This window comes from Orbicella faveolata, unplaced genomic scaffold (assembly GCF_042242905.1).
Source record: "Orbicella faveolata isolate gen_17 unplaced genomic scaffold, um_ofav_v1 contig_2, whole genome shotgun sequence".
Lineage (NCBI taxonomy): Eukaryota > Metazoa > Cnidaria > Anthozoa > Scleractinia > Merulinidae > Orbicella > Orbicella faveolata.
In genome coordinates, this window is record NW_028301547.1 from 15,085,368 (window position 1) to 15,112,765 (window position 27,398).

At 38.9% G+C, this 27,398-nt stretch overlaps 2 protein-coding genes, 1 long non-coding RNA gene and 1 pseudogene across 4 annotated transcripts in view; 2 read left to right on the forward strand and 2 right to left on the reverse strand.

Moving 5' to 3' along the window:
• Nucleotides 1-567: 567 nt before the first annotated feature.
• LOC110047279 (hepatocyte growth factor-regulated tyrosine kinase substrate-like) lies at nucleotides 568-24,400 on the reverse strand. 2 transcript variants are annotated; one of them, XM_089289821.1, is made up of 17 exons: nucleotides 24,229-24,400; nucleotides 24,016-24,100; nucleotides 23,775-23,850; nucleotides 22,740-22,832; nucleotides 22,259-22,379; nucleotides 21,846-21,901; nucleotides 20,774-20,842; nucleotides 20,122-20,255; nucleotides 15,932-16,031; nucleotides 15,172-15,273; nucleotides 12,615-12,716; nucleotides 11,391-11,426; nucleotides 5,981-6,103; nucleotides 5,011-5,085; nucleotides 4,162-4,302; nucleotides 3,166-3,238; nucleotides 568-2,594 (listed from the first exon to the last, which is right to left on the reverse strand). In XM_089289821.1, the coding sequence occupies exons 1-17, from the start codon at nucleotides 24,269-24,271 to the stop codon at nucleotides 1,090-1,092; spliced, it is 2,934 nt and encodes a 977-aa protein (XP_089145947.1). In that variant the 5' UTR covers nucleotides 24,272-24,400; the 3' UTR covers nucleotides 568-1,089. The 2 variants fall into 2 exon arrangements, with proteins under 2 accessions (XP_089145947.1, XP_089145948.1); XM_089289822.1 differs by lacking the exon at nucleotides 5,011-5,085 and having other exon boundaries at nucleotides 24,229-24,399.
• On the forward strand, nucleotides 6,203-8,782 carry LOC149112096 (uncharacterized). Its single transcript, XR_016207272.1, has 3 exons — nucleotides 6,203-6,823; nucleotides 7,503-7,612; nucleotides 8,264-8,782. It is a non-coding gene; the product is annotated as an uncharacterized LOC149112096 (long non-coding RNA).
• Nucleotides 13,824-14,388, forward strand: LOC149112097 (uncharacterized; annotated as a pseudogene).
• An 819-nt stretch (nucleotides 24,401-25,219) lies between the features above and the next one.
• LOC110047311 (tether containing UBX domain for GLUT4-like) overlaps nucleotides 25,220-27,398 on the reverse strand; it is a 28,792-nt gene continuing 26,613 nt past the window's right edge. The window contains exons 18-20 of the mRNA XM_089289826.1: nucleotides 26,951-27,026; nucleotides 26,656-26,867; nucleotides 25,220-26,070 (exon numbers count right to left, since the gene is read on the reverse strand). Coding sequence (XP_089145952.1) covers nucleotides 26,063-26,070; nucleotides 26,656-26,867; nucleotides 26,951-27,026 — 296 coding nt within the window. The 3' untranslated portion in view covers nucleotides 25,220-26,062. The remainder of the gene's footprint in view (nucleotides 26,071-26,655; nucleotides 26,868-26,950; nucleotides 27,027-27,398) is intronic.

The following is a 27,398-nucleotide window of genomic DNA, read 5'->3' on the forward strand; positions in this document are numbered from 1 at the left end:
TGGCGACCTGTATTATGGCCCAACCGCTGCTCCCGAATTACAAAATCTGTTTGAAAAGCAATTATTGCACTCGAACTTTGGAGAAAAGATAATGGGAGAGTTTAGTTTGTAAATGGTCATCATTGGTCTTCGATTGTGAAGGACATCTGCCTTGGTGTAATATCGCCTAAACGCACATTCTTTTTAGCTCCAATTTTGACGGGTTATCCAGAGACTTTTTCATACAAGTTCTTCATAGCCTTTGATGTAAGAAATAAATATCACTCCGGTATTGTTGTCTTCAAAGAAGAAAATTCGCGTGGAACTTGAAAAGAAAAACAAACTGTTTAGGGGGCTGGGCTCAAGTACAATCTGACGGATTAGCATGTTGCTTGAAGCAAGGAAAGTGCCGGAAATCTCTGAGTGCTTTATAGCGTCAAACTGTTTATCTCACACAAGGTCGATGCACTTTGAAGTTGCCAAAAGTATTTATCAATGCAGAGATTATTTCAACGCCCAGGACGTGACTCAAGAGGTAATTAATTGGGGCAAAAGAGTGTACTTTTTCGGCCATAAAAGAGAATCAACTCTATGTTGTTCTGTTTTATTAAATTTTTGGCGAAGTTCATTCTCATGTATTTACACTTTACGAGGAAAAAATGTAAAAGCTCACAGTACAACTGACAATACCAGTATTTGTTACCTACAAATGAATTCCCAGGTGGCGTCTAATCCACTCCGAGGAGAACCTCAAGTTAAAATATCTCGCGCAAAACTACCACGGTCAGAATTTCTAATTTACGAAAGAAATATTATTTAGAGAAAAACAATACTGTTGTTTTATCTGGTGTATTGAGCTATTGTTAAAGATAGCTAACAACACAACACGAACTGTCACTAAAATGTACAAAAAATGTTCCCCTATGTTGTGTATTTCTCCACTCTGTACATTTCCAATTAATTTAAACTGATGGTAGAAATTATATTCCCATTTAAAGCTATCATATGATTATCACTTTTGCATATATTGACGATATCGCGGAAACAATCCTTCAAAATGATTAGCATCACCAAAATAAGATAAGTATTTTAAGACGTTCAATGTTTCATTTAATCAAAAGAGATCAGTTCTAAATCAGAGAGCGGTCTCTGGGGGGCTGGGCCCGATTGTTGAGGAGGTGGCGCTGACCCAAAGTACTGTGGTGGCGGTGGTTGCTGTTGGCCTGGTGGCGGTTGAGTTGGAGCAGGTTGATAACCTTGTTGCGGCGCGTATTGATGAGGCTGCTGTTGCTGTGGTTCATAGAACTGCTGCACTGGTGGCCCTTGCTGCATTGGAGGTCCTTGTTGCATTGGAGGCCCTTGCTGCATTGGGAGACTTTGCTGCAGTGGAGGCCCTTGCTGCATTGGGGCCCCTTGTTGCATTGGAGGCCCTTGCTGCATTGGGGCTCCTTGTTGCATTGGGGCCCCTTGCTGTACTGGGGGAACTTGTTGCAATGGAGGCCCTTGCTGCATTGGGCCTCCTGGCTGCACTGGAGGCCCTTGTTGAAACGAAGCAGGGCCATTTGATGCGCCCATGTTATGTTGTGGCTGTGTCGGTACAGAATTAAACAGCATTTGGGGGGATCCCCGTGAGGTATCTCCTTGCGGAAGATATCCGTTAGTTTGGGGAGGTTGGAAAGTTTGCTGTGGTTTAGTTTGTGGGAGCTGAGATGGAGGTTGTGGGTACTGGGGTGGTGCAGCTTCTGGTACCAGTGCTGTCTGAGCCGGGTTGGAATATTGTGTTTGCTGCAGGTGTTGGGACTGACCTTGTGGTGGAGGAATCTGATTATACTGAGGTTGCTGCACGGTAGGACCTGGAGGTGGTGCCCCTGGTAACTGATTCAGCGGCGAGGCTTGCGCTGGTGGCTGCTGACTTCCTGTTTGTCCATAGAGTGGCTGAGCAGCTGGTTGTTGGGAGCTAACTTGTGCATACTGAGGGGGTGGTGCCTGAGGAAGCACTTGCGCAGGAGCAGTTGGAACTGGAAGAGGAGCCCCAGGGTTGTAAGGCTGAAGTGATGCTGGACCAGCTTCTGGCGGAACTTGGGATGCATATGACGGCGGTTGATACTCTATTGAGCTCGGCTGAGGCTCAGTTTGACGTGAGGGGTACTGCGAGGGCGGTGGAGCATCAGGAACCTGATATCCGGGAGGTACCGCTGGGGTATAACCTGCAGGTACATTCTGGGGATTGTAAGGTTGCGTACTCGATGCTGTCATGGGAACATAAGTTAATGACGAGTAGGGACTGGAATCACCCGCGGGTGGGTACTGGATGCCACCGTACGGAATCTGCTGTTGCTGTTGCATCTGTCTTTGATACTGGAGTCTTTGTTGCTGCTGCTGTTGTTGTTCAATGACCGCCTGTCGTTCAGTCTGTAGGCGCTGTTGATAAGCCAGGTACTCAGCCTTCTGCTGCCGCATGAGCTCAAGTTTCTGTTCTATCTGCATGCGCCGCAGCATGTCCTGTTCTAGTTCTTGCTGGCGAACTTTCTCGCGGTGTTGTTCACGCATCTCTTCTAGGGATGAGCGTGCTTCATGTACCAAGCCCAGCTTCACCTGAAGAGCCTCGAATTTTGCTGGAAAAAAAGGAGACGAAGAGAATTAATTACCCAATATAATAAAAAAATGGCTACTCATCACTACTTCCATGCGTTTCTTGCAGCAGCAATTGGGACACAATAAAATCAAAACAATTTCGTCTCATTGATTAGATTCTTCTGGCCGGAATGACTTGTAATAACATTTAGTGAGAACTAAATATTAAATGAGCTATGTTACGATATTTTAAGTTATGTTTTTGATGTTCAAAACTATTTTCAAATGATAATTTTCCGAGATAGAGAAAACACACACAAAACTGGAAATAAACTTGGACAATAACGAATGAAGAAGTTTCAGATTACAAATGACAAAACTTGAGAAAATTAGCGAACCTTTTCAAGGTACATCCAACTCCTCTAATCACTGTTCAGAACCTATATTTTCACTCAACCAGATAAAAGATATTCACAATGCGTGATCACCCTGAATGGTGATGGGAATCCCTAGAACTAAAAATGGATGCGATCACCCCACCAGAGAGCGGGAATCCCGCAGGATATCAATTAGGCAAAGACCCGGTGAAACTTAGCACAAGACTGAACTCACCTTTTTCCTCTTCCTGTTCCTCGATAAGTCTCAAAATCTGCGGGTGCATGGCGCTGACAGTTTGAAATAGAGACTAAAGGAAAACAACAAGAACAAGTCATATTTAGTGTGAAAATTTATTGAACTCGTACATCATACTACTACATCGATCTACTGTACTTGTGTATCATCATTATTAGTGTCCGAAATTAGTGGAGGGGTGTTTTCCCATAGCTAGCTGACAGACTGACATATTAAAAAGATTTCTGATTGACTGATTGACCCACTTTTTTTCAAATAAGACTATGGTTAGTGCGTTCGACTCCACGTCAAGTGGTCCGGGATCGGGCCCTAGCTGACGGATCGAAACCCACCAATGACTGATGACAAACTTTACACGAGTCTTTCAGCCAATACCATCATGGCTATACTGACCAATCACATTCAACGGACCAGACTTATAACATCATCGACTGACAAACACTATTCACTTGACTCTGAAGATGACTTCCGCTAAGGTTGTCGAAACGTCAGTCACCAACAACAGTTCTTTTCAGAACTACACTCACCCGGACGATCACACTATACGAACTACTGATACTCCTGGGTTCAAACCATTTACTGTGAAAATTGTCCTGTGTTTTGGGCAAGACACTAACTTTCACAGTGCCTCTCTCTCCACCTATGTGTATAACTGGGAACTGACGAATTTAATTCCTGGGGGGTAACCCCACGATGGACTAGCATTCCATCCAGGGGAAGGTAGAAATACACCTAGTCGCTTCATGCCGCATAGAAACTGGAGATAAGCGTCGGTCTGATGGGCCACTTGGATCGTATGCAGACTTTGTGCACCATTCCCTTGCTTTATACCCCTCCGCCCCTTCCCACCCCCTCCCCCCTTAGTAAGAAGATGATTTCCAAGGATAAACATCGATCAGTCTTCAGAATTAGAGGTATAAAGAGTTATGAAAACAAAAGCAGAAACGCCGATGAAAATGGAATTGAGAAACCAACCTGCACTGTAGCATCCATAGCGATGTGTTTTCCCTGACCAGAGACTTTCTGCATTCGTTCAAGTAACATCTCAACGTTACCTTGAAAGGTTTTCACCATAGCTTCTGATACTTCTGACGTAGGTGAATTCACACTATCCAGCTGGCAGAAAGATCAAGAACGCGGACAAACTCCATCAGGAAGACTTCAAATTTGACAAGGGCCGGGGTTGTTTAGTTTAAATGTGCACTGTACAGTTTATATTTAACTTACATACCCTGAAGGGTTAAATTCATTATTGTGATTGGTCCTTTAGTGCCATGTGACTTAACCTGTGATGAATGATATGGATCTGGCTCTTGATTGGTCACTTTATCATTCGCTTTTATTGAGTTTTGTTTATATTAACGTTATACTTGTTATTCTACATTTAGGTTAAATGCGGTGCAGATTCAAGTTAGTTCATTTGTGTGTTAAAAAGAAACTCATTTAGCGGTTAAAATATGTAACTGTACTCTTTATACTTCTCAACAGCCTCATGAATTATGACATGAAAAACCCACCCATCCCAACAAGCGGTCAAAATGAATCTACAGGTATCAGAAAGAGGCATTACTAAAGGTTTCGCCTGCAGTCTTAGCATAAATGATTTCCACAACATCCTGTTTCCATTGCACTTCTCCTACGTTCTGTTTAGTTCTTAGCGAGGAAATAAAGCCTTGCGCTAGGACTAAAACAAGTTTTTTTCGGATATGGTCTCTTTAGATGAGTTGAGACAAACGAACAAAAGCTAGTGTTCCACATTTCAACCTGTTAACAATGAGTTTCTGGTGTTAATATCGACAAACAGCAAGTGAAGCTGGTATTAACCGTGGGTTCGGAGTTTTCTCGTTGCAGTTTCCTTCCCTTCTTTTTCCTTTTTCCTTTTAATATCCCAACTTTCATCTACAATGAAACACAGTCCCTTTTTAGCTTTTTTTATGTTACAAACACCGCTACTTTAGGTTATTAAAAAAGGTTAGGTTAATATGTTGGTTGAAATAAGTAGTAGGCAATTTACAACCATCAGTGAAAGTCCACACTTAACACGATTTGTGGCGTGTGTTTATTCAAATCCGACATGTCTAAATATCTCATGTATGGTGAGCTCAGCATTAAATCAAAGCAATTAACTGAAACTTAAAAGAAAACCATATAGTTTTATTTCAAAGCAATGAAAATCAAACTACGAACAAACAAAGCTGGCCAGCTTAAGACTGCTTAAAGTGACACTAAGTCTATGCAATGCCCTGAACTACAGCTATTCTAACAGTTGAGGTTGAGTTCAAAGTTTATTTAAACAAGGTAGGCAGGAAAAAGTTGTTTAATGTTTGCAATTTTGAGCAGCATTGGCTTTAGAGTTAGTTAGATTTGAGGCTGAATTTTTTAAAAACTTATTTTATGACAGAATTCTTAGTACCATCTCTAGATCTCCCAGCCATTAACATTTGTAAACACGATAGTATGTTTAGATACTCTGTCACGGACATGCAATGAGAAGAATAATGCTAAGGAATGACACACTGCAACCTTTGCTTCTCAGAATACAGACAACCGTGGACACAAAGTGTCCTCATAAAGACAAGCTGGGCTAAGTCCTTTTAATAATTAATTAACTGAGTACTTTATTTCCACTTGTATAAAATAAGTACACACTTGCCAATAGGAAAATAATGTTTATGAGGATTTGCCAAAAACAACAGTTACATATTCCTAGATTGTTACTTTTCATTGCCGAGTTTAAGAAGATCTCTACATATTTCAAAAGTATTATTTTTAAATATTGACAAAGTTTAGTTACCTCAGTGGAATTGTTAGCAATTTGTGTTTGTTCTGGTGCACTGGCAGGTGGACTTGATCTTTGTCTTGAACTCTGCCTTTCATTTCTCTCCTCCCAGTAAGACCGATTGAGATATCGTGCAAGCTTTAAGTGGAAAGTAAAAGATTTACATTAGGTACATCTATCCTTGACTTGTCAGCACCTACCCATTCAGTGGCAAAGGAGAAGTCTGATGCAGCTGAAAGGATAGCCAACAGCTAACAGAGCACTCAAGTTACTGGAACCTGTACAAACCATTTTCTGTAATGCGAACATAATAAGGACACTGTAACTCTCCTACTATTGAGTCCAATTCACAAATTGTTGGTCTCAGTTGTGGATTTAAAAAAGTAGTCACATGATGTTGAATTTGATGATCATAGCAGAGCTCCTGCACACGAGCGGAGCCCCGTACCTTAGAAAATTTGGTAACATATCAATCTAAAAAATTTCGCTTGTCACGTGACTGTCCGTACGTACGCCGATACCATAGCTACATCTTTGATTTTGGACATCCATGTTATGGTTAATAGACAGCTGTCACAACAAGCTATCCACTAATCAGTATCACGTGATCATATGGTGGACTCAAGTTTAGAGCTCATCAGGAGGGAGAGGTGAACACGTCAGATTTGGCTGACCCTATGATCATGGCCATTATGACGTCACGGCGAAAGAAGCGCGCAAATGCACAAAATTTTCGAAAATGGCGTCGTCGCCTCTCGCTGATACAACTTTTTGAGGCAGATTTCTCCTATCATTCCAGTTTCAAATGGTATTGTATTTGGATCTCAAGGAGTGATTATCATTTTTCTTTCTTTAGAGGTAAGTAGATTTTAATTATAACCGAAAAATCTTGCAGAAAGTGTATTTAAAGTGTTACGGTCATCGCTCTCCGTTGGAAATATGTGGGGCAAAATTTTGACTATTCGCCCTGTAAAATTGCCCTTTTTACGTGATCGGTAACGTAAAGAAACGTGAAACTTGGTCACAGAATAGCTTATATGTATAGGAAAACATTGTATCTGAAGATGATTTTGAAGAATTAGCAGTAAAAATGATCAGTCCATTTGAGTATGAAATATCTGCGATCTCGTGCTCGGAGTGTTCTCTCACAAAACTGAAACCTTTTCACATATTCTGCAATGGGCCTAGCGAACAGAAATATTATCCACAATGAAGGAAATGAGAACTTTCACAAACAAGAACTTAAGCTTAATTATTTAAATAAGACAAAGCCTGCCTACTGCACAACGGGGGTTAAAATGCAGACAGAGGATAACATGCAGACTGCAGACTTTTTAAGAATATTGTATTCCCATTTCCTTTATATAGAGCTTGTGCTCTGTTTACCCTGAAATATATGGCACAGGTTAGCCGGTGTATGGTTAGCTCGATCTCTTTATAAATGAAAATGGGAATATCATATTCCTAAAAAGCCTGCAGTCTACATTTTACCCATGATTTGCAGTCTAGTGTTGTAAGACTTTTCTCTTCTTCATAGGCCACTTTCGTGCTGCTTTGACCACAGGCTGGTAGTTCGGAGTATATTCAATTTCCCATAGGGAGCGTCTGCAGAGGAGAGAGTACAAGGCCCCATTTATATGGTCTCGGGTACCGAAGGCAACCCTATCAGACCCTTCTGAGGCAACTTTATCAAGTGTTTAATATATGACATGAAGTGGTCCTTCCAGGATTACTTAAGCCTTTTTTTATACTCCAGTGCTCAGTTGTCCTTCTTCCTTTGGCTTCCTTCCAGTCATTTGATCACTGTGGGGTTTTGTGAGTTAATTTTTATATCCTCATACCATGAGTTGCCTCAGGTAGGCCAGTCATAGTATTTTGACGAAAAAAGGTTATCATGCCTACCAGGATTACCTTGGTTATGTTGCTAAAGGTGGCTTGTGTTTCACTTTCTCAACAAAACAGTGAAAGTTAGCTTGTTTAGGGTCACTGGGACGAGGGCTTTCTTGATTACCTAAGATCAAATAAGGGGTCTCACTGTCGGCTGCAATTAAGTATTCTTATTTCGCAAAACTTGAGTACCAAACTCGGTCACCTTGAGTTCCTGTTGCTGAATCTTATTATGTTTACAAAATTGGCACTGTTGATCAACAATTTAGGTATTTGAAGTGTGATTTATTTTAATTCCTAAACAATATTGTAAATTTTCTTTAAGTAAGGATCCAAAAATGCTTTATGCAGAGTGATTGTTGTAGTTTGTTTGACATGTTTCAGAAAATTTTATTTTTCTTTTTTGTGCAGGTGAGGGTGCTGAAAAAAATTCTTTATGTGAAAATCTGAAGACCTCAGTTCAATACATTGATACTGGAAATGAGCTATTTAATGTTTTATAAATTATGATATTAGCTCCATGTACATGACCGCATTGTATCTGCTTGGACGGGACTTAAAAGGTGGATGGGGGTTGGATCATTTAATTGTGAGAATTGCATTTTTTAATGGTAAATACATACTTGAATTCGTGGTGCTGGATCTCATTAGGAAATTTGTCTTTTAGTTTACATTTTCTGTTGAAAAGAGTTAGGGGCGATATGAACACCAAAGAGGGAAGGGAGGTCATATAAACATTTACTGTAATTTTTGACTGGTGAATATTATGAGGAGTCTTATTAGTTTGATCTTTTTAAACTTTAAGTTACCATCCTCCACTACCTTTGCAAGACCATTCAAGCAGGTCCCATTTCTGGCAGTACATGCAACCACCATGGAAAGCTATCTATTTATTGCCAATGTACTGTCAATTAAACATTTAAAACCCAATCCTGTGTGTTATTTGCTGGAAATGTACACTTATCATTTTCTTGAAGCCAAAAATAAACTCATCAATGCAAAAAGCAACAGGGGGAACCTGGGATGGAAGGAGCTGGGGAGAAATCAGGCTTGACGTCCATGTTTACAAGTGCAACCTCTCTGTGACACTCTTCTCGAAAATATTTCTTTGTAGTTCAGTTTAAGCTTAGTGTAAAATAATTGTTGGAGCTGTCTTTGTTCACATAAGATTTATGACGAAAATTAAAAGCATAAAGTATAAAGAAAAGAATTGATTATCATTTCAAACTTAGAAGTAGTAAAGCTATTACAGTTTGTCAAGACGGATACTATTAGAAAACAAGGGGTTTGGTTATAATAAGAGATCACCTGATATTGATCTTTCTAGCTTTGTCATAACCTTCTACTGAACTCTTCGTTTTGGCAAAAAGTCATTTTGGCTTAACAAGTTGCTCCTTGTTAAGTTAACTCTTATTGCTAATGACTTAGCATAGGAAGTATCCCTGTTCATATATCTTTTCCTCTTTAATTCACTTGCTGCTTGGAACCAGATTCTGTATTTTTTAGGTTTTTCTATATGACATCCTACACAGTTGTCTTTTACAGTCTATACAGTCTATACTGAGAAATGAAAAATAAATAGAACCCAAAGCACCAGTTTAGGATACCTCTCTTGTCAGAAGTTCAGAAGAAGAAACAGCTTTGCACTGCATGCGGACGCCTGAGGAAACAGATCATGCTCCGATCTCAAATTTCACGAATATTTTGACATGAAATGAAGCACCTTTCTGGGAAGAGGTCTGGTCTGTGTTATTCTGAATATCATCCGTTTCATCTAGGTCTCCTGTAGAGTGATTTTACATCATTTTACCACCTAAAATATCCACACGTCTGCTCGGAGCTGGTTGGCCTCGCAGAAGAAAATGTTATCTTTGACGGTTTTGTGGATAATTTAGCGCAGAAAAATAATTCCTTGGTACATTATTTACTTTCCAACCCAGCATATAACTTGATAGTTCAAATACCTTTGCAAGGGAACATTTTCTCATATTTTGAGGGTTTCGAGTATCGATCAGCGAGTCCTCCACGCTATCGTCTACAAAATAATGGGTTTAAACCCACTGATCATTTTTATGCACATGTTAAATGATTCGTTTTCATCACTATTCGAACGTTTTAAACCATATCAAGATCATGTTTTTGTGTTCGTGTTGTTCATTGTTGGGTTCTCCAGATATCGCCCAAGTAACGAGTGCAAAGCTCCACTTTTCAATCCCGTTTTTAATTGAGCGATCTCAAAATTTTGCATGTTTTTGTGCCTTCTGACTTCTAGTTTTTGAACATCAAAGTATTTTTGGACACAATTTTAACAGGTTATCTTATTCCTCTGGTCTGTTTATCGCTTTCTTTCAAATTCTTTGAGTAATCATCGGATGAAAAACTTGTCTGGTGTCATTCTTTAGCGGCCATTGAAACTTCACGGGCCGGCTCACGAGTGACGTCATAATGGCCAAGATCATCAGGCGTGCAATCGCATGGCAACGCAAGCAAAGTTGACCTCTCCCTCCAGAGAGCTCATCGAGCTCATGTTTTTTTTGATCGACCGCAGACCAGTTACTGGTGTTTTGATTGGATCGTGGGCTCAAGTCACGTTATTACTCTGGGGGAAGAAGGGGGGAGTATGTGCAAAGGCAAAATTTTGGCGCAAATAAAACTCTGGCATGTTGTTGACTTTTCTTCTGACATATTCCTTGCACAATTGTCTCTTGGAAAGTCCCTGATATATTGCGTAAATAATTTCTACAATCTTGGTAACGCTTATTGGGTATAGTTTGATAAACTTTAATTGGAAAAAATGGCAAAACCACATGCTGAACAATTGCATGCTCACAATTGATAATTTTTTGAGTTTCTGATCCAAGAAAAACAAATCCCTTTTTCCTTTATGGTTAGTTGTTGCAATCAGGAGCTCCGCTTTTAGGCTTGGCTAAATTTATATTATAATATTATTAATAAAAGAAATCTCACGGAATTTAACTCAAGGTGCACTCTTTTCCACCAATTCCTGCTGGAATGCGTTGCTGAAGTACAGAAGTTTGTGAGTATTTTTTCATGCACTAATGCCAAACACAATTCCACACTTCTTAGGCTCAGAATTTGATGTTCTACATAGAGGATTGAATAAAAGCTACAAAATTGTCATCGCATGAAACCTTTTTTCAATATGCAACTGAAACCAACAGTGCATGAAACAACCTGAGAGAAAGCAATTTCAACACGCACTGGGATCGATGGTAAATGGGATTCTACAGGTAGTCTATCACAGGTCACTTTTTTATGGTCCCTAAGAATTTGGCAGTACTTATTTATGCACACAGGGGGAAGGAGGTAATAATTATGTCAATAAGTATCCTGCCTAGAACACTCAATAGTAACACTTGTGCTACAAATTTTGACCTCCAGTAAGGGAATTGCTTACATTTTGTTGTTTAACATACAGTGTAGAGAGGGCATTATGCAATGTATGTATTGACTCTAAACATTTATAGAGCCCATGAAACTTTAAAACATTATTTCTGAGTTTATGCGCTAAACATACCTCTGGGTCCATGCTGGATGAGTCTGTTACCTCTTCCTGAATTGCAAAAAATGAAGAAATTAAACCCATCAACAACTATGTTCAAACAATGTTCATTTTAATGCAAGAGAGAAGTGTGAAAAATCCTCAAAGAATAGATCAGTTGCATAGAGGATGGTAAAGGGTATTTTCATGATTTGTGAATGCCCTAATTTGTTCCAGTGAAATGTTAAATGGCTAGTTATTTTTCTCAAGAATCGTGATTTTGTTAGCTGCATTGAGCCATGATTGTTTAAAATAATTTTCTGATGTGTGAAATTAGAAATAAACATGAACCCTTATTTTGATTACTGGTATGTTTTCTATTATTTTTGACACCCATAATTTCACAATAAACATAGCATAAGAAGCCAATTGATCTGTTTGATCCATTTGCATTGGTCTTCAATGGAACACAGTTTTATTTTTGGTGCTCATGGAAAAAAAGGAGCAGAGGAATGGTGAAGATGTCAAAAAAGGTTGTGCTTTGGACACTTTAACAATCATGTACAACAATCAACGCAACAATCTCATTAATTTAGTCAGTTTGTATGAAAAGTATAAAGTTTCCCTTTTCCATAATACATTTGTTAATTTCCTGTGAATTGTGAAAGGAGCTGTTTATTTTTGATGATCTAGACCCCCATCTCTACACTTTTAGTACATGAAAAACATTATAAAAATAAATTGAGCAAATTTAACTGGATTACTATGTATGGCTGAATGAGATTGTTATTGACAAGTTAAATAATTTTGGGCATGTTCAATTCATAGTGGTCTGCAACTTTTGGTACAGTGCACAAATTAAACAATCTGTTGTATGCTGTACTTCAACTAGCATACAGTACAATTACTTGGATGTTACTTCACACCCTTTAAAACCTTGCTGGCTCATTCCATAGCATCAGCCATGTGTTGTCATTTTCCCTCCCCTTTTCCTGCTCATGTAACTCATGCTTGGGCCATAAAACAGGAGGAAAACTCAGTTTCTGACTTATGGTATGGACCTTGTACAACTACCCTATTTTTCAGTTATAAGGCGCACTTAGTTATAAGATGCACTTTTAAACATAATTGTGTCAAGTTTACAAACTGAAAATTACTCCTAAATACTCAGTTATAAGATGCAACCTGAATTGCAGGAATTTTTTTGACCAGACATAATTTATGTATCCAGAATAATTATAATATCTAGAATACACATACAGGAGATGCATATAGATTGCTGGTCTGCCTGTGTGAACTGTATGGCGGCTCTGTAGCTGTTGTACTGTAGGGGGATGATTTAATACTGGGACTGGCTCGCATCTGAAAACAGATAAATTCATACTGTATTAAGTAAAGTTGCATCTTTAAAGCACTTGTTGAGGAAAACCACTTAAAATTTAACAAATAAAGAAGCCTCGACTGTGCTCTATCCTGTTGTAAAGCATGCAGGAAGCAGTAGAGCACAAAAGAAGCATAGGGGAAAACATGAGACGTAGTCAAGTGTTTTTCCCTACTTCTTGAGTGCTTTACAACAGAACAGAGCACAGTCAAGACTTCTTTATTTGTTTTATGATAAAGAATCCAATAATTTCCCCACGCATTCAGCTGAATTTTCAAACCAAACTTTATTTTCCAAATGAGTAAAAGTGGTGTCAGCCGTGCTCTGTTCTCTGATAAAGCACGCTAAAATAAGCCAATCACAATCATTGTTAGAATTGTTCAAATAATTTGATTGGCTAATGAAGTGACAGCTGTCAATCACAAATTGAACATCAGCTAAGCTTTCACTTTCAAGTAGTTTTGCGCGGCTTTCGAGAGAAGAATGATGCCTTCAAAGTTTGCTTTTTAGTTAATTTTTAAATAAGGATCTGAAGGCAGGTAAAGGCTTGTAGTCCAGAGGAATTTGGTGGTATTGTGGCTCGTGAAAATGTGCACTTGTCCAATGGAAATTATGAAATAAGGAGCTCCAAGCTTATGGATGAAAATGCAAAATGCTGAGTTGAATTTGAAAGAAGCTAGAGTTATTTACGGCTTGCAGCTGCTTGCAGCAAGATTGCCCGAACTAGTGTAAAAGTTAGAAAGACTAAACTGCTCCCTCTGGTTCTACTCCTAGCACAGATGAGAGTATCAGAGCAAGCTTTGAACTGACCACTCGTCAGTTCACTTCACAGAGGTGATCGGAGAACAAGCGTTACTACACTCCATGTAAGTGTTGTTTGAGTAATTGAGCACTTTTACAAAAATAAAGCTTCTCATCATAAACAGAGACAGCTCAATTGTTGTTTTGTCGTTGTTTTACTTCTTAAGTATAATTTCTGCCTTCCTAACAAATATCAGTGCCATAGCAAGGGGAGGGGCCAGGGACCCATGCCCCCCTCCCCCCACAGTTTTTTTTTTTACCCCAAAAGTAAAATCAGACGTGTATAAAATGTTGAAGACCATGACGAAAAGCTAGCAAAAGTGATGGCAGTGTACGGGGATACTGACTTGCAGCATTACAAGCTAGAACTCCAGCTGTCCCTGCTTCCAGAAATAGTACAGGCAGACACCTCCAGATTCGACATCGCTGATCTGCTGGACTTTTTTTCAGTCACTCAGAAACGTTCATAAACTCTTATTGAGTGAGATTTGCACCCTTACTAAGCTTATGCTTGTCACGCCAGCTACCAACGCCATCAGTGAGCGCTCCTTCTCTCGCTTAAAGCGGCTCAAGACTTGCCTGCGCTCAACCACGAGAGAGACGAGGCTCGACCACCTCATGCTTCTCCATGTCCAAAAGGAATTGGCAGATGGCATTGACATGGCGGAGGTTGCCAATTTGTTTGTGGGGCACAACCATCGGCGCAAGCACTTGTTCGGGAAGTTTTCATCAAACAACATGCCAATGAAGTCTCCGTTTGCATCTAAGGGAACTCAGACAGTTTAATAACGAACTAATACCTGCTTCTGAGTCTCTGACAGGTGAAACACTTGCTTGAGAGACAGTCGGTTTTGTTATTTTGTAATTGACTTGGCAAGTGTTATGCTTTCTTCAATCTGTATTGCTTTGCTGAGACAGTGTAGGAAGTAATTTGCAATACGCTTAAATTACAAATAGCTCTTGGAGAACGCTGGAAATAGCATTTCTGAACCTCTAGATTTCAAAATTTTTTGGGGTGATGTCCCCAGACCCTCATAGTAGCTTACGCCTTCGGTGCTTGTTTCTGTGCACTCCAGTTTTTTTCCCTTGCTACGGCACTGAATATAATATATTTTATCAAAGCACTGGTTAGGTTGCGAATTTGTTTATTTCATTACATGTTTTGCTGGCGGGAATCTAGCGAAACTGGTTATTCTAGTACAGTTTTAACACTACTGTTGCAAACAATGGTCTCTGTGAGCCACATTTACTGCAGACAAATAGCTCGTTTACATTGCGTTCGTCTGAGCCACAGGGGATGCTTAAATTTGGGTCAAATTTGTCAAAATTCCGAAGCAAATATTTGAGTGCCAACTTACTGTCATCAACCCATGCCCTGTTTTCTGATAAAGCACACTGTTTCAGCCAATCAGAGTGCATGTTAAGTTATAAAGTAAACTACACAACATTTTGCTCTTTATGAGCAGCAACAACCAGCTGATTTTAGAACATTAATGGTAGTAACTCATGATCAACATACCATTATTGTCAAGTAGAGAGCATACATGTATTAAAATAAAAGAAATAATCAACATCAAATTCTCGAAACTATCATTAAACAAACTAAGGACAATCAGTAAGGAGATCTGAACATACATCCTTAGCAGCCTCTTCCTGTGACAGTGATAACGCCATGGCCAGCTGTAACTCTTCCTCTTCTTCATCTCGAATTTCTTGTTCAGATTTCTTAGCTGGGACCTATAAGCAAGTCAGAGTACAACATGTAATGACACAGTTACAATATCATACCAGATAGGTTCTTAACAAACATTTACCTTCTTCAGAGATTTCATTAGAAGCCAGGGACTGCACAAAGTGCCAAGCTATGAACTTGATTTTTCTTTATCTGCTTACAGAATGCAAATTGCCAGCCATGTGCTTGTCTTTCATTTTCAGTTATGCTCATTGTAAATTTTTCTTTTTTGCATAAAAAGTGAAATTTTTTTTAAACCAAAACCTTGACTAGCTAAAAAGGAATTTCACTAATTAATGTTAGAATGTTTCATCTTTTAATCTCCTATTCTGTAACATTTATCAATGACCATGTACTAATTACCACTAATCAGGGCTCAAAAAAACTTGCATTCCAGCTTGCCCTTCAGACTAGCAGCTCTCAACTTTTGCTTGCCCTGGGCAAGTCTTCATTTACTTTTATTGCTATTTGGTCGACAGAAGACTTGCCTGGGCCCATACCACTCGGGCAAGTGAGAATGAAAGTAACTTGCCTGGCAGGAACATGTACTTATCCAAGACAACTGGAGAGCCCTTTTTTCAAGCCCTGCTAATACATGTGATTTGCAATCTGGTATTTGGGAATAATATACTGGTAAATGCTTTGTGATCAGTTAATCCTCACCTGATTTTCACGGCTCAGAGGGCTGTTAAGATATTCCGCTGGCAAATCAGAATCTGAAGATGTACTGTCAGACTTCTTACTAGAGCTTTCTTCACTTTTCCTACATTAGCAATGATAAACAAAAACAATATGAATGGAGTTGAGCAGAATAAAATAATTCATGTGATTGTCAGTGGTAAACAAGTAATTATTTGCAGGTTAAAAAGGTTTCATTTGCTGATTGATCAGTGAGCTTGGGTTTACATTAACACATTGAAATACTGGGAAAAAGGCATGCTACGTTTGTTTTATATAATTTTATTTTCATGGAGGTGGATATCTACACAGAGTATTAAGGTGCAAAATGGTGCAGGGCCACCTTACATTTTTAAATATTTAAGGTGGCTCTGAACTCTCTCCTTAGAATTTTTTTTAAACTGTAAAACGTTTCATCTTATCATGCTTAACACAATTCAAAAATAAAAAAAATGTGTCACCATACTTGGTTTTGAGTCAGAATCATTTAAGGATAAAATCAAGGATGTTTTAACAGGTTGTACTGTTGCTATGTTAATATAAAGGGGATGACCACAACTTGTTTTCCAATGACTGGGCACTGGTGTGGTACAGTTATTGTAGGATCATATGACAAAGACTGGTTGTATTGATCCATCAAGGAACAAGTATAAGTGATTGTCAGCCACTTAGAATAACTGTACAATGACCTTCTGGCTGATGGCCAAATTGTGCAATTGAAGAAGCTAGTCATAAAAGGCGATAAGTGACGATTTTGGTTGCTTTTCTTTTTTCTTGCTCCAAATTAGCTGAAGTTTTGCATGTGGTCTTCAATGTAATAGAAAAATGTGGTTCTGTATTTTTGTCGCTGGTTTTTGCTTTGTTTTGGAGTTAAAACGTAGGCAAAAAACTTGGCTTTTCCTAGCCATGTCTTTAGGAGTTTATTTGTTGAACAGCAAACAGGCAGACTGTTTATAGTGTATGAAGTCAAAACCAAATCCCACAGCATATAGAGCGGAAATCTGGGAACGGATTGTTTACACCGGTTATTGTGACGTGAACACAACACGTGAATTGATCAAGCGTCAAACGAAATGCCATCAAACAAAAAAGAGATGTGCCACATTAGAGCTCTGTCAACTAATATCTTAAGCATTGTTTTAAAGTACCTTGTGTGCCTACCTGGTGGTTGAGAGGCATCATAAAGCCTCGATAAACCCGTAAGTCATCAGCACGTTTTAAAGAATCAAAATGTGTTCTGAAACTTCGAAGGCAGCTGATATACCGTAATCGTGTTATCGGCGTTCGAAGTCAGATCGAGCCAGGTAGCAAAGTCCAAGAGCAGTTCTTGCCCAAGAAAAATACCCTCTAGTGAGTTGTGGCCCATTTGCCAAGCGTTGCTAGCGTCAAAGTTCGGAAAGCGAGAACTGGTTTTAGACTTATAAAATTTGTCTTGTATCGACCGCCATGTCTTCCCGCGCACGAGGTGTAAAGACCCTTCCCGGCATGCATTGCGATTACGTTCTGCGGACGTTTCTCGAACTGGTAACTAGATTTAAACATAATAATGGCCAGCAAGTGGCGATCGATTGTAACAGATCTGTGATCCAGTTTGCGTTGATTTTATTTCAAATCAGCATGATTTGTAGTGTTTTGAGCTTCTGGGATCAGGGGACATGCAGATGTATGGAGACCCGTACGTTGCGCAGAAGGGTTAATCTGTTAATCTGTCAGCCCTATTTATAGAGCGTTTTCACGTGGAGTCATCAAATTCTTAAATCCAAAACTAAACAGCCGCCAAAGTTGTTATCCTCATCAGGCATAAGAGGTACCAGCGCATTTTGAACTTGGAAGTTATGGCGGTGCGTGACATCAAGCTACGATCGCGTTTGTCGAAAACTATGTTTTATCTCGTGATTTTTTAGCCACTGAAGACGTTGCCGTATTTGAAAAAGTGTTTATTGAAATGTTTATTTGTTTCATTTTATTTTTATTTATACCTTTTTTTGACCTGAAATCAGCATTTTTGAGCTTATACGTTGCGTGAAATTACCATTTTCAGGAGCCCATCATGGGCTCCTACCATTTTGCTGTTTTCTAAGTGAAACCAACATCCTTGCCGTCACGCGTTAACGTCAAATTAACATTTTAACCTATTTAGACCTAAAATCAACATCATCGAGCTTATGCGCTGCGTAAAATTGACATTTTGCTGGTTTCTAAGTGAAACCAACATCCTTGCTGTCACGCGTCAACGTGAAATCAACATTTAAACCCTTTTTGACCTAAAATCAACATTTTTGAGCTTATACGTTGAGTGGAATTGACATTTTGCTGGTTTCTAAGAGAAATCAACCTCCTTGCCGTCACGCGTTAACGTGAAATCAACATTTTAACCTATTTAGACCTGAAATCAACATCATTGAGCTTATGCGCTGCGTGAAATTGACATTTTGCTGGTTTCTAAGTGAAACCAACATCCTTGCCGTCACGCGTCAACGCAAAATCAACATTTTAACCTATTTAGACCTGAAATCAACATCATTGAGCTTATGCGCTGCGTGAAATTGACATTTTGCTGGTCTCTTAGTGAAACCAACATCCTTGCCGACACGCGTTAACGTGAAATCAACATTTTGACGTTTTTTGACCTAAAATCAACATTTTTGAGCTTATACGTTGCGTGGAATTGACATTTTGCTGGTTTCTAAGAGAAATCAACCTCCTTGCCATCACGCGTTAACGCGAAATCAACATTTTAACCTATTTAGACCTGAAATCAACATCATTGAGCTTATGCGCTGCGTGAAATTGACATTTTGCTGGTTTCTAAGTGAAACCAACATCCTTGCCGTCACGCGTTAACGCGAAATCAACATTTTAACCTATTTAGACCTGAAATCAACATCATTGAGCTTATGCGCTGCGTGAAATTGACATTTTGCTGGTCTCTAAGTGAAACCAACATCCTTGCCGACACGTGTTAACGTGAAATCAACATTTTAACGTTTTTTGACCTAAAATCAACATTTTTGAGCTTATACGTTGCGTGGAATTGACATTTTGCTGGTTTCTAAGAGAAATCAACCTCCTTGCCGTCACCCGTTAAAGTGAAATCAACATTTTAACCTACTTAGACCTGAAATCAACATCATTGAGCTTATGCGCTGCGTAAAATTGACATTTTGCTGGTTTCTAAGAGAAATCAACCTCCTTGCCGTCACGCGTTAACGTGAAATCAACATTTTAACCTATTTAGACCTGAAATCAACATCATTGACCTTATGCGTTGCGTGAAATTGACATTTTGCTGGTTTCTAAGTGAAACCAACATCCTTGCCGTCACGCATTAACATGAAATCAACATTTAAACCTTTTTTGACCTAAAATCAACATTTTTGAGCTTATACGTTGCGTGGAATTGACATTTTGCTGGTTTCTAAGAGAAATCAACCTCCTTGCCATCACCCGTTAACGTGAAATCAACATTTTAACCTACTTAGACCTGAAATCAACATCATTGAGCTTGTGCGCTGCGTAAAATTGACATTTTGCTGGTTTCTAAGTGAAACCAACATCCTTGCTGTCACGTGTTAACGTGAAATCAACATTTAAACCTTTTTTGACCTAAAATCAACATTTTTGAGCTTATACGTTGCGTGAAATTGACATTTTGCTGCTTTCTAAGTGAGATCAAAGTCCCTGCAGTCGCGGCGGGCCGATCCTTTGTTATGATAAACTGAGGCGAGACTTCGACTTACAACAAAGGCTTGGCTTGGTTATTATAACAAAGGATCGGCTCTGTTTATCATAACAAAGGCCCGGCTTCGTTTATTTGCAGCCTCGGTGGGAAAAGGGCGTTAGGCATTTTAATCAAAAGTGAACTTTGTCGAAAACGCTCCAAATTTCGCATAGAGTTTTGTTTAGGTATGTTTAGCAATGTCCCGTAGTTTTTGCGCTAAACCTTGCTTTGTTTTCAGGATATTGCGTATGCAAAAAAACCACTCGGTTTTCCTAGCGGCGTCTTTATAAAGCGAAGCAAAAACCAGCGGCAAAAATACAGGAACACGTTTTTCTATTACATTGAAGACCACATGCAAAAATTCAGCTAATTTGGAGCAAGAAAAAAGAAAAGCAACCAAAATCGTCACTTATGACTAGCTTCTTCAATTGTGCAATGTAGAATGCTTTCTTACCCTGCCGATGGATTGATCTTGTAAAAACATGGATCACAGACCCGTACTTCTCTTTCTATGCCATATTGTGGAATAATAGAAACTTTAGAAGAACACTTCTGGCAAAACACTTGGCCACAATTCCTACAGTGGTGCTGAATATAACAAAAGAAGAAAAGAAATTAAAGTTAATCATCACTATAACTTCTTGCCAGTCCCACATTCACAGTTACAAGATTACATCAAACTGGTTTGAGTTCAAATCACAATCATGATTATCATAATTCACTTAACATTTTCTTACATTTGTCTAGCAGATTCATTCAAGCCACAACATACATATTTCTACTTTTTAAGCAAAATAAAATCATCACATTAGTCTGTGTTCTAAAAGCTAAACAGAGCTGTACCTATTGTAGCTACTGTTGCAAAACTGAAAGTTCAAGAAAACAGAGATAATAATATTATTCATTTAGGTACTTATTGAGGCTTACAACCGCATACAACCCTGTACCTGTAGTTTGTAAGGACATCAATATATCAATAAATAAATAAATACTCTTTGTTCAGCATGATAAATGCACCAATCTTCAAGGTTATCACAGTTATCAGGTTTCACAAAATTATTTTACTCTTAATTTCTTAAAAGAAGCCTCTTCTCCACATTGCTTACCTGTCTTTGAAATGTGGAGAACTTGACTCTGCACATGTGACAAACATCACCCTCCGCCCATTCTGGGGCCTGACAAAAGGAGGATACAATGATAGCAATCATATAGATGCCAACTCTAACACCTTACATGTGAGCCTCACACCTACAGATCAAAACCTTTGGTCTTATGTCTGCCAATCACTGATATCTCATGCCTAGCTCAAAAATTTGAGTTCTTACAACCTTAACTGACACACTTTCAAAAAGTATTGACACTCAAATTAATGCAAGAAGAAAAAAGTCCACATAAATGATGATACATCTACATGTCTGTTAGTTCTCTGATTTTTAAGAGAAAAGTACTGGCCAAGGGTCATTTCATTGGTGAAATGCATCCTAAGAACCTTCTTGGAAATATTTGGCAGTCTTCAGATGTGTTCAGGTCTTGATAAAGGTGAAATGTTTATTTGTCATTGGTGTGTGAAGGGACAAAGAAAAAACTGTTGATCCCCAAAAGGAAATTTTGAACTCATGACCTTGCAGATACCAGCTGAACACTCTAACCACTGAGCCACAGAGAGACTCTTGCTGAGCTACACTGCAGGCCATTTACTTGACTCATAACACTGCATACTGTTTGGAGCAGCAATGTCAAAAGCATTATGTGTGTGAGAAATAATGAAAGATGGTAAATTTTCAGCTAGGTGAACAAAAAGATGAATGATAAAGATGACATATTCAGGTCTTATTTGAAAATCCTGACACTCCCAGGATAACAACCCTTATGCCTGCAACTAAGAAAAGATTGGAAAGCACATAATTGTACATATATTTAATCAATAATAGACCAATTTTGATATATTAAAATTCAGCCTAAAACAATAGACCTCAGCACGAGGCTCTGGGTAATAATTACAGAATTTGTGGGGTTTATTCCCTGGAGCCTCATGCTGAGGTCTACTGTTTTAGACTGAATTTTAATATATCGAAATTGGGCTATCATCATCTCACTTTTCTCATATCCTACACTCATGGAAAAATACTAATTAACTGTTATTTATTTTGTGTTATCAATCACACACTCTAAACTTACTGTTTCTGCTGTGAACAAGGCATCACTTGACTCGTTCATGGAAGGAAATTTATATCCTATTCAGAGCACAAGACAAAGAGAAAGTATGTCATTAATTGTTATGTGACAGATAGTGAAAACCCAGAACTTGAAAAAGCAAGAAAAAGCTATTAAGCATCAAGAGTGAAAAGACTGGCAACGATGACAATCAGACATTGAACTCTAACTCCATATTGAGCTAGAAGCTGAAGAGAATTCTGGATATTCATAATTTGTAGAGTGTGGATGTATATACAGCCAGCTCCAGTGACCAGCTCCAGCACCTACTTTGTCACCTGGGTTAAGCATGGGAGCATAGGTACAATCACAATGCTGATAAGGCATTGCATCTAACACAATTTAATTAGCCCCTTTCTCCACGGATCATGCCTCACCTTCCATTCTCATAAGATTAAATGTATCTTGAACAACTTTGTATTTTGGCTCTTTGCGAAATGCAGTTGACCATGTCTGAATCATGCTTAGAATTTGCTCCTTGACTGGTTCTGGGCTGGTCTAAAAAACAAAGCGATCAGTTACAAGAGTTTACAAATACATAGTCAGCCCTACATTAAAAAGTAAACCCTCAGAATATATATTTAAGTTTACACAGGCTCAGTAAAGACATCTGCCATTTAATATGAGAAGATTCCATAATAATATTATTATTTAGAGATAATATTGCAGCTACAATTCATGAGTTTGAGCTTTGAAAAACAAATTAATAAATATCTCACTGTCGCTATAAAATTATATTTTCTGCTGTCATTATTTTCACTGATTTCATACTCTGCAGTTAATTTGTGAAATGATTAATAATTATTATTGGTGATAGATTTAAACATTATTTTTCATTGGTTTTAGCCTGATACTAACCTTAGCCAGTTCTCTAAAGAAATCCATAATATCTTTTGTAGCAACCTCTTTGTGCATGGGGGCTCCACAATTCTTAACACATGCCTCTAAAACCTTGAGAGTGTTATCAAGAAAATCAATGTACATGTACAAAGTTAGTATGAAAAAAGCTTAATTCTCCCTTTGACCTGGCTCACACATGCGAAACTTAGTAAAAAAACGTTACTATCAATCTCAGACAGCCATTGATGCATCACTTGTATCATTCCACAGTTCCAAAACACTGATCACTGATCACTGATCACTGATCACTAATCTCTGTTGCTTTGGAATACAGCCATCAAGCACTGGCCAAATTTTCTTGAATTCCAGATAAAGCCCTGTCTTCTCCCAGTTGGTAGAGCTTTTTTTGCATGAAAATGTGGCCTGCCCAGGACATCAGTAGCTGCTGCCAGTCATGGCAGCACCTGAAGAATTTGCTTCATCATCGGGTTTCAACCACCCCTCTCCCCTACAAATGCAGCCTTTACTTCTTTTACCTGACTCGTGAACTTTGTGATATTGCATACGTGTACAATCATGAGACTATCTGTATGAAATTCTATTTCACAATGTCTCTCTCATGGTACTAGTCTTTGTAGTGGACTGTAACATTTAACGTTTTTTGAGTCTAACTGCTCATAAGACTGCAAGTACATATCAAAAACATAGTGCAGCTGGAATGTGAGAGTATGCAGCTGTACTTGTTCTTGGAATAGACCCTTGGCCTTTGCATGATTTCTCTGAAGCCTTCAAAAGAACGTCTGAGTACTACAGACTACTGAGCAAAGTAGAAAATGTCTGTAATTCAGGATCAACATTCAAGCTGTATTAACTGTTTGAAAAGGATTCCGAGTCACACATTGAGAGGCGAAAGATCTGTGGCTGCTTGGAAGTGTTAGGGTTTTGCCAAGGTTGTGTTAAGTTTTCGATTGGTGCACAAACTTTCATAATTTTAAAAACTAATAGCGATAAGTAAAAATTCTTAATTTAAAATCAATATAAGCTTATGCTCACGATCAATCCAAATTTCGCAACGTGAGGGTTCTTGTCGTATATCTTCCTCTTCATGGCTGCCATTGCGTATTTAGGGCTGAAATTCGACAGACATAAAATGACTTTAATATAAGCTTAAGCATGCACGCAAAAAAGAAATTATTGTAATAAGACTTCCCTAATGTTTATTGTGAAGTTCTTGTTCACAATTCACGAAATTGTTATGATTAACTGCAAGGAATTTAAAATGACGTTTGCTTACATGACATCTTCTTGTCTTATACAGTCACAAATCTGAAGAATGCTATTCCAGTCTGGTTCTAAAAGAAGTTGGCTCGTTGCTTTTTCTAGAACAAGATTCAAGTATAAACGAACAAAGTTGTGAGTTACTGAGCTTCTACCAAAAAAATCAGCCGAGATTCAAAGACGAAGCTTCATGTTTCGATTCCAAGATTTAGCCATAGAAAACACTTACCAAGTAGAGAATCAAACGTTGAAGAATTTGAAAATATCCCCATCGTTAAAACCGATGAGAAACCGGCAAAAACCGCGCAAAATTCAACCAAAGTTTATTCCTCGTCAACAGCTAAAGACTTTGGCCAAGATGGCGGACTTCTATTAACGTGACTTCCGAGTGAGTGACGTCGTTGTGACCAAAATAGACATTACTTAGTCTCCGGAAGTTAGTATTTTTCTCCCGGCCAAAGCTGACTCACGATTGTTTGACGAAGGTAACCGGTATTTTAATTAAACCCTGCAAAAACACGTAATCGCCACAACAATATTTAAGAACAATGCAATTTCAATTTATATTCAAATAAACTGACAAGAGCAAAAATCATTTTTTAAAGGCTTAATTTTTCCCAGCTTGTGAACCCTCCCGACAACTCAAGTCGAAAAACATCGGCCAGTCGTCGCTTGTGTAGCATTTTCGCTCTATACACCAATCGAAAGCCCTTTCAAGGGCAACCTTTCCTCGTTATTTTAGGACGCTCTCAGGTTATGTTTCGAAATACAATTTATATAGCAATGTTATTTTTAAATAAATTTTTAGGGACTTCTGAGTGTAAATAAATAACGATTTGCATTACAGCCAAATTTCTTTCTTCTTTCTGCTTCTGAAGTGAAACATAGAAAGCAAACTCTCTAGAACTGGGGCAGGGCCAAATTGATGAACAGACTCCCAGCTCAAGGAATAGTGAAGAAATACAACGTAGATATAGAGGGATTAAGGGACTGGTTTCGGCTTTCCATCACTGAACTTCCTACGAGCGGTCAAACTTCTTCATACTCAATAACTGGACAGATGTGACGAGAACAGATAGTACAAATTAAATCAGGGACATCAGGGCTGTCTTGATATACCACCAAAATTTCACAAGTAACATTAAAAGAAACGTTTGGAAAACAGCGGGTGAAAGTAAGGGGCAGGATTTCGGGAGCGTAATAAGCGGCACAATAGAACGTCCAGTGTGAATATACGCTTTTATTTTCTTTCTCTATTGTATCTTCGCTGATGTTAATATGAGTTATTTATTTCGAGATGTGCATTAATAAAACTTGAATTTGTATTCTAACAGCCCATTCCACAGACTTGCCATAAAGTGTACTAAGAGCCGTTAACCTTGAAGACGCTGGAAAACAATACTACATGTAATACAAGACAGTTATTTCTCTAAAAACGCTCGGTTTTCTTTCATACGAATATCATTCATTTCGCGATCTCAATAATCATGGATCAATGTGATGTGTGCTTCCGATGAATGAATTTGTAAAATATTTCTCAAAAAAAGGTTAGCGCTTTCTATTAAGTGTTGACAAGAGTAGCCCGTAACTGGTTAAAAAAATACTCATTTAATGGGCTACATCTAACCAGAGCAAACGTCTGTTTTTTTTAACGAATCAGGAGCAGAACCAAAACCAATGATGATTTGGTTTACGCCCGTTTTCCCAGGCTTGGCGCCGGTTGCGCGTTTCTACTTGCAGTTGTGATTGGCCTTTATTGCGTTACTTGCGTTTGTTGTGATTAGATAGATTTTAGTTTCACTTGTTATACATGCAAGACACCGAAAACTGGCATGGACCCTTGAGATTCTAGCAATGCTTTACTTTACTGACCAACTTCGTCATGAAGCCTCTTTGGAAAGTCATTATTCACAGCAATACAACAACTTCAGAAACATAAAGTATTTGTTTTAATTTTCCTCTAAATCTTTCTGGCACCCGACCACAAGCCTTCGTCGAATGACCGCCCTTGTGCATTCCATTTATTACCATTTTAAAGTGGCCATTTGTCATGGCAGCGACTGTTATTTTCCTGTAAAAGACGAAAAGGAAGGGTACCTTAACATTTGTAAAATTATGTTTAATTAGAACGTTAAATGCTTGGCAGCATACGTCGTTCACTGGCTTACAATTCCTAAAGGTCTCCTATGTTTCACATGGGTGCACAAACTGTCTTGTCCAGGACTCTCGTATTTCTTTCCCAAGAGCTCCCATATATTATTATCTAGGGTAGTTTAGTGTATCTTCCGCGGGAGACTACAATACTCTACCCGGGGATATCGTTTGTGTTTCCCTTAAGTCTGCTAAGAGTTTTCAGAATAAATAAGGGCCTTACTAACACGTAAGCTTCGAAATATTCGCCCAAAGGTCGAAAATGATAAGAGGGATAGGAACGATTCTCGTTAAATACGTGTAAACCTCTCCAGACTTATCATTTGCAGTATCTGGAAACACTACCTGTACCATGTAAACAGCAAAAACCTGGCAGGACAGACATTAAAATGAGCTACTTAAAGCTTGTACTGATTTTTGGAAAGGTTTATAAAAAAAAATAGAATAACGATATTTCCTCGTGCCAGCAAATAACGTATAAATTGAAATCTTTCTCCATTCATACCTGTTCCTTTAAACCACTTGGGCACAGCGCCTTTACTGGCGCCTCCTGTGCGAGGTCTGTTAGTGGAGGCCGGACTTAGTCCCTCGCGTGGCCTATCCGGGACACCAGCCCCACCTAGAGAGGTTCCTGTCTGTTCGTTATCATCCACTGTGGACGAACTTACAAGAGAGTCTCCGATATCTGGTCTTGAGCTAGAACGAACAGATAACACCCTGGAAACGAGAAGCAAAGTTCATTCAGTACAGAAGTCATGTGTGCTTGTATTAAAAACGTTTTCTCTTTTCCCTCGTCTTACCCTGTATCAATAACAGCTTTCTCAGCATCTAGAACTGTTGACAACTTGTCTATTAATCTTCTAGCGAGGAAGTGTTCTAAAGAGAGAAGCAGGTCTATTGATTAATTTGGACATCTCTTTTGGCACGGGTTTCGACGGGGAATTAAAAATAAACCGCTTCTTTATCCTCTTGTTTATTTTATTGAATGACATCCGAAAGCAGATCTTCAGAGAATATTAGCACCCCCGCCTTACGCTTGATTCTCGCCGCAAGATGCTTTGCAGTGTTGTTTCCACGCAACATGGCGCTTTGTTGTGACGCCTTATTATATGGCTAGCTCCGTGAGCGGGCAAGATGAGCCGAATCCTGCTATGTGATTGGCTACCCGAGCGGGCAAGATCGCGCTATCTTGTCCGTTGGGGATTACCCGCTGTATTCCGCGAGAAAATAGTGTTCTTTTTGTCAATA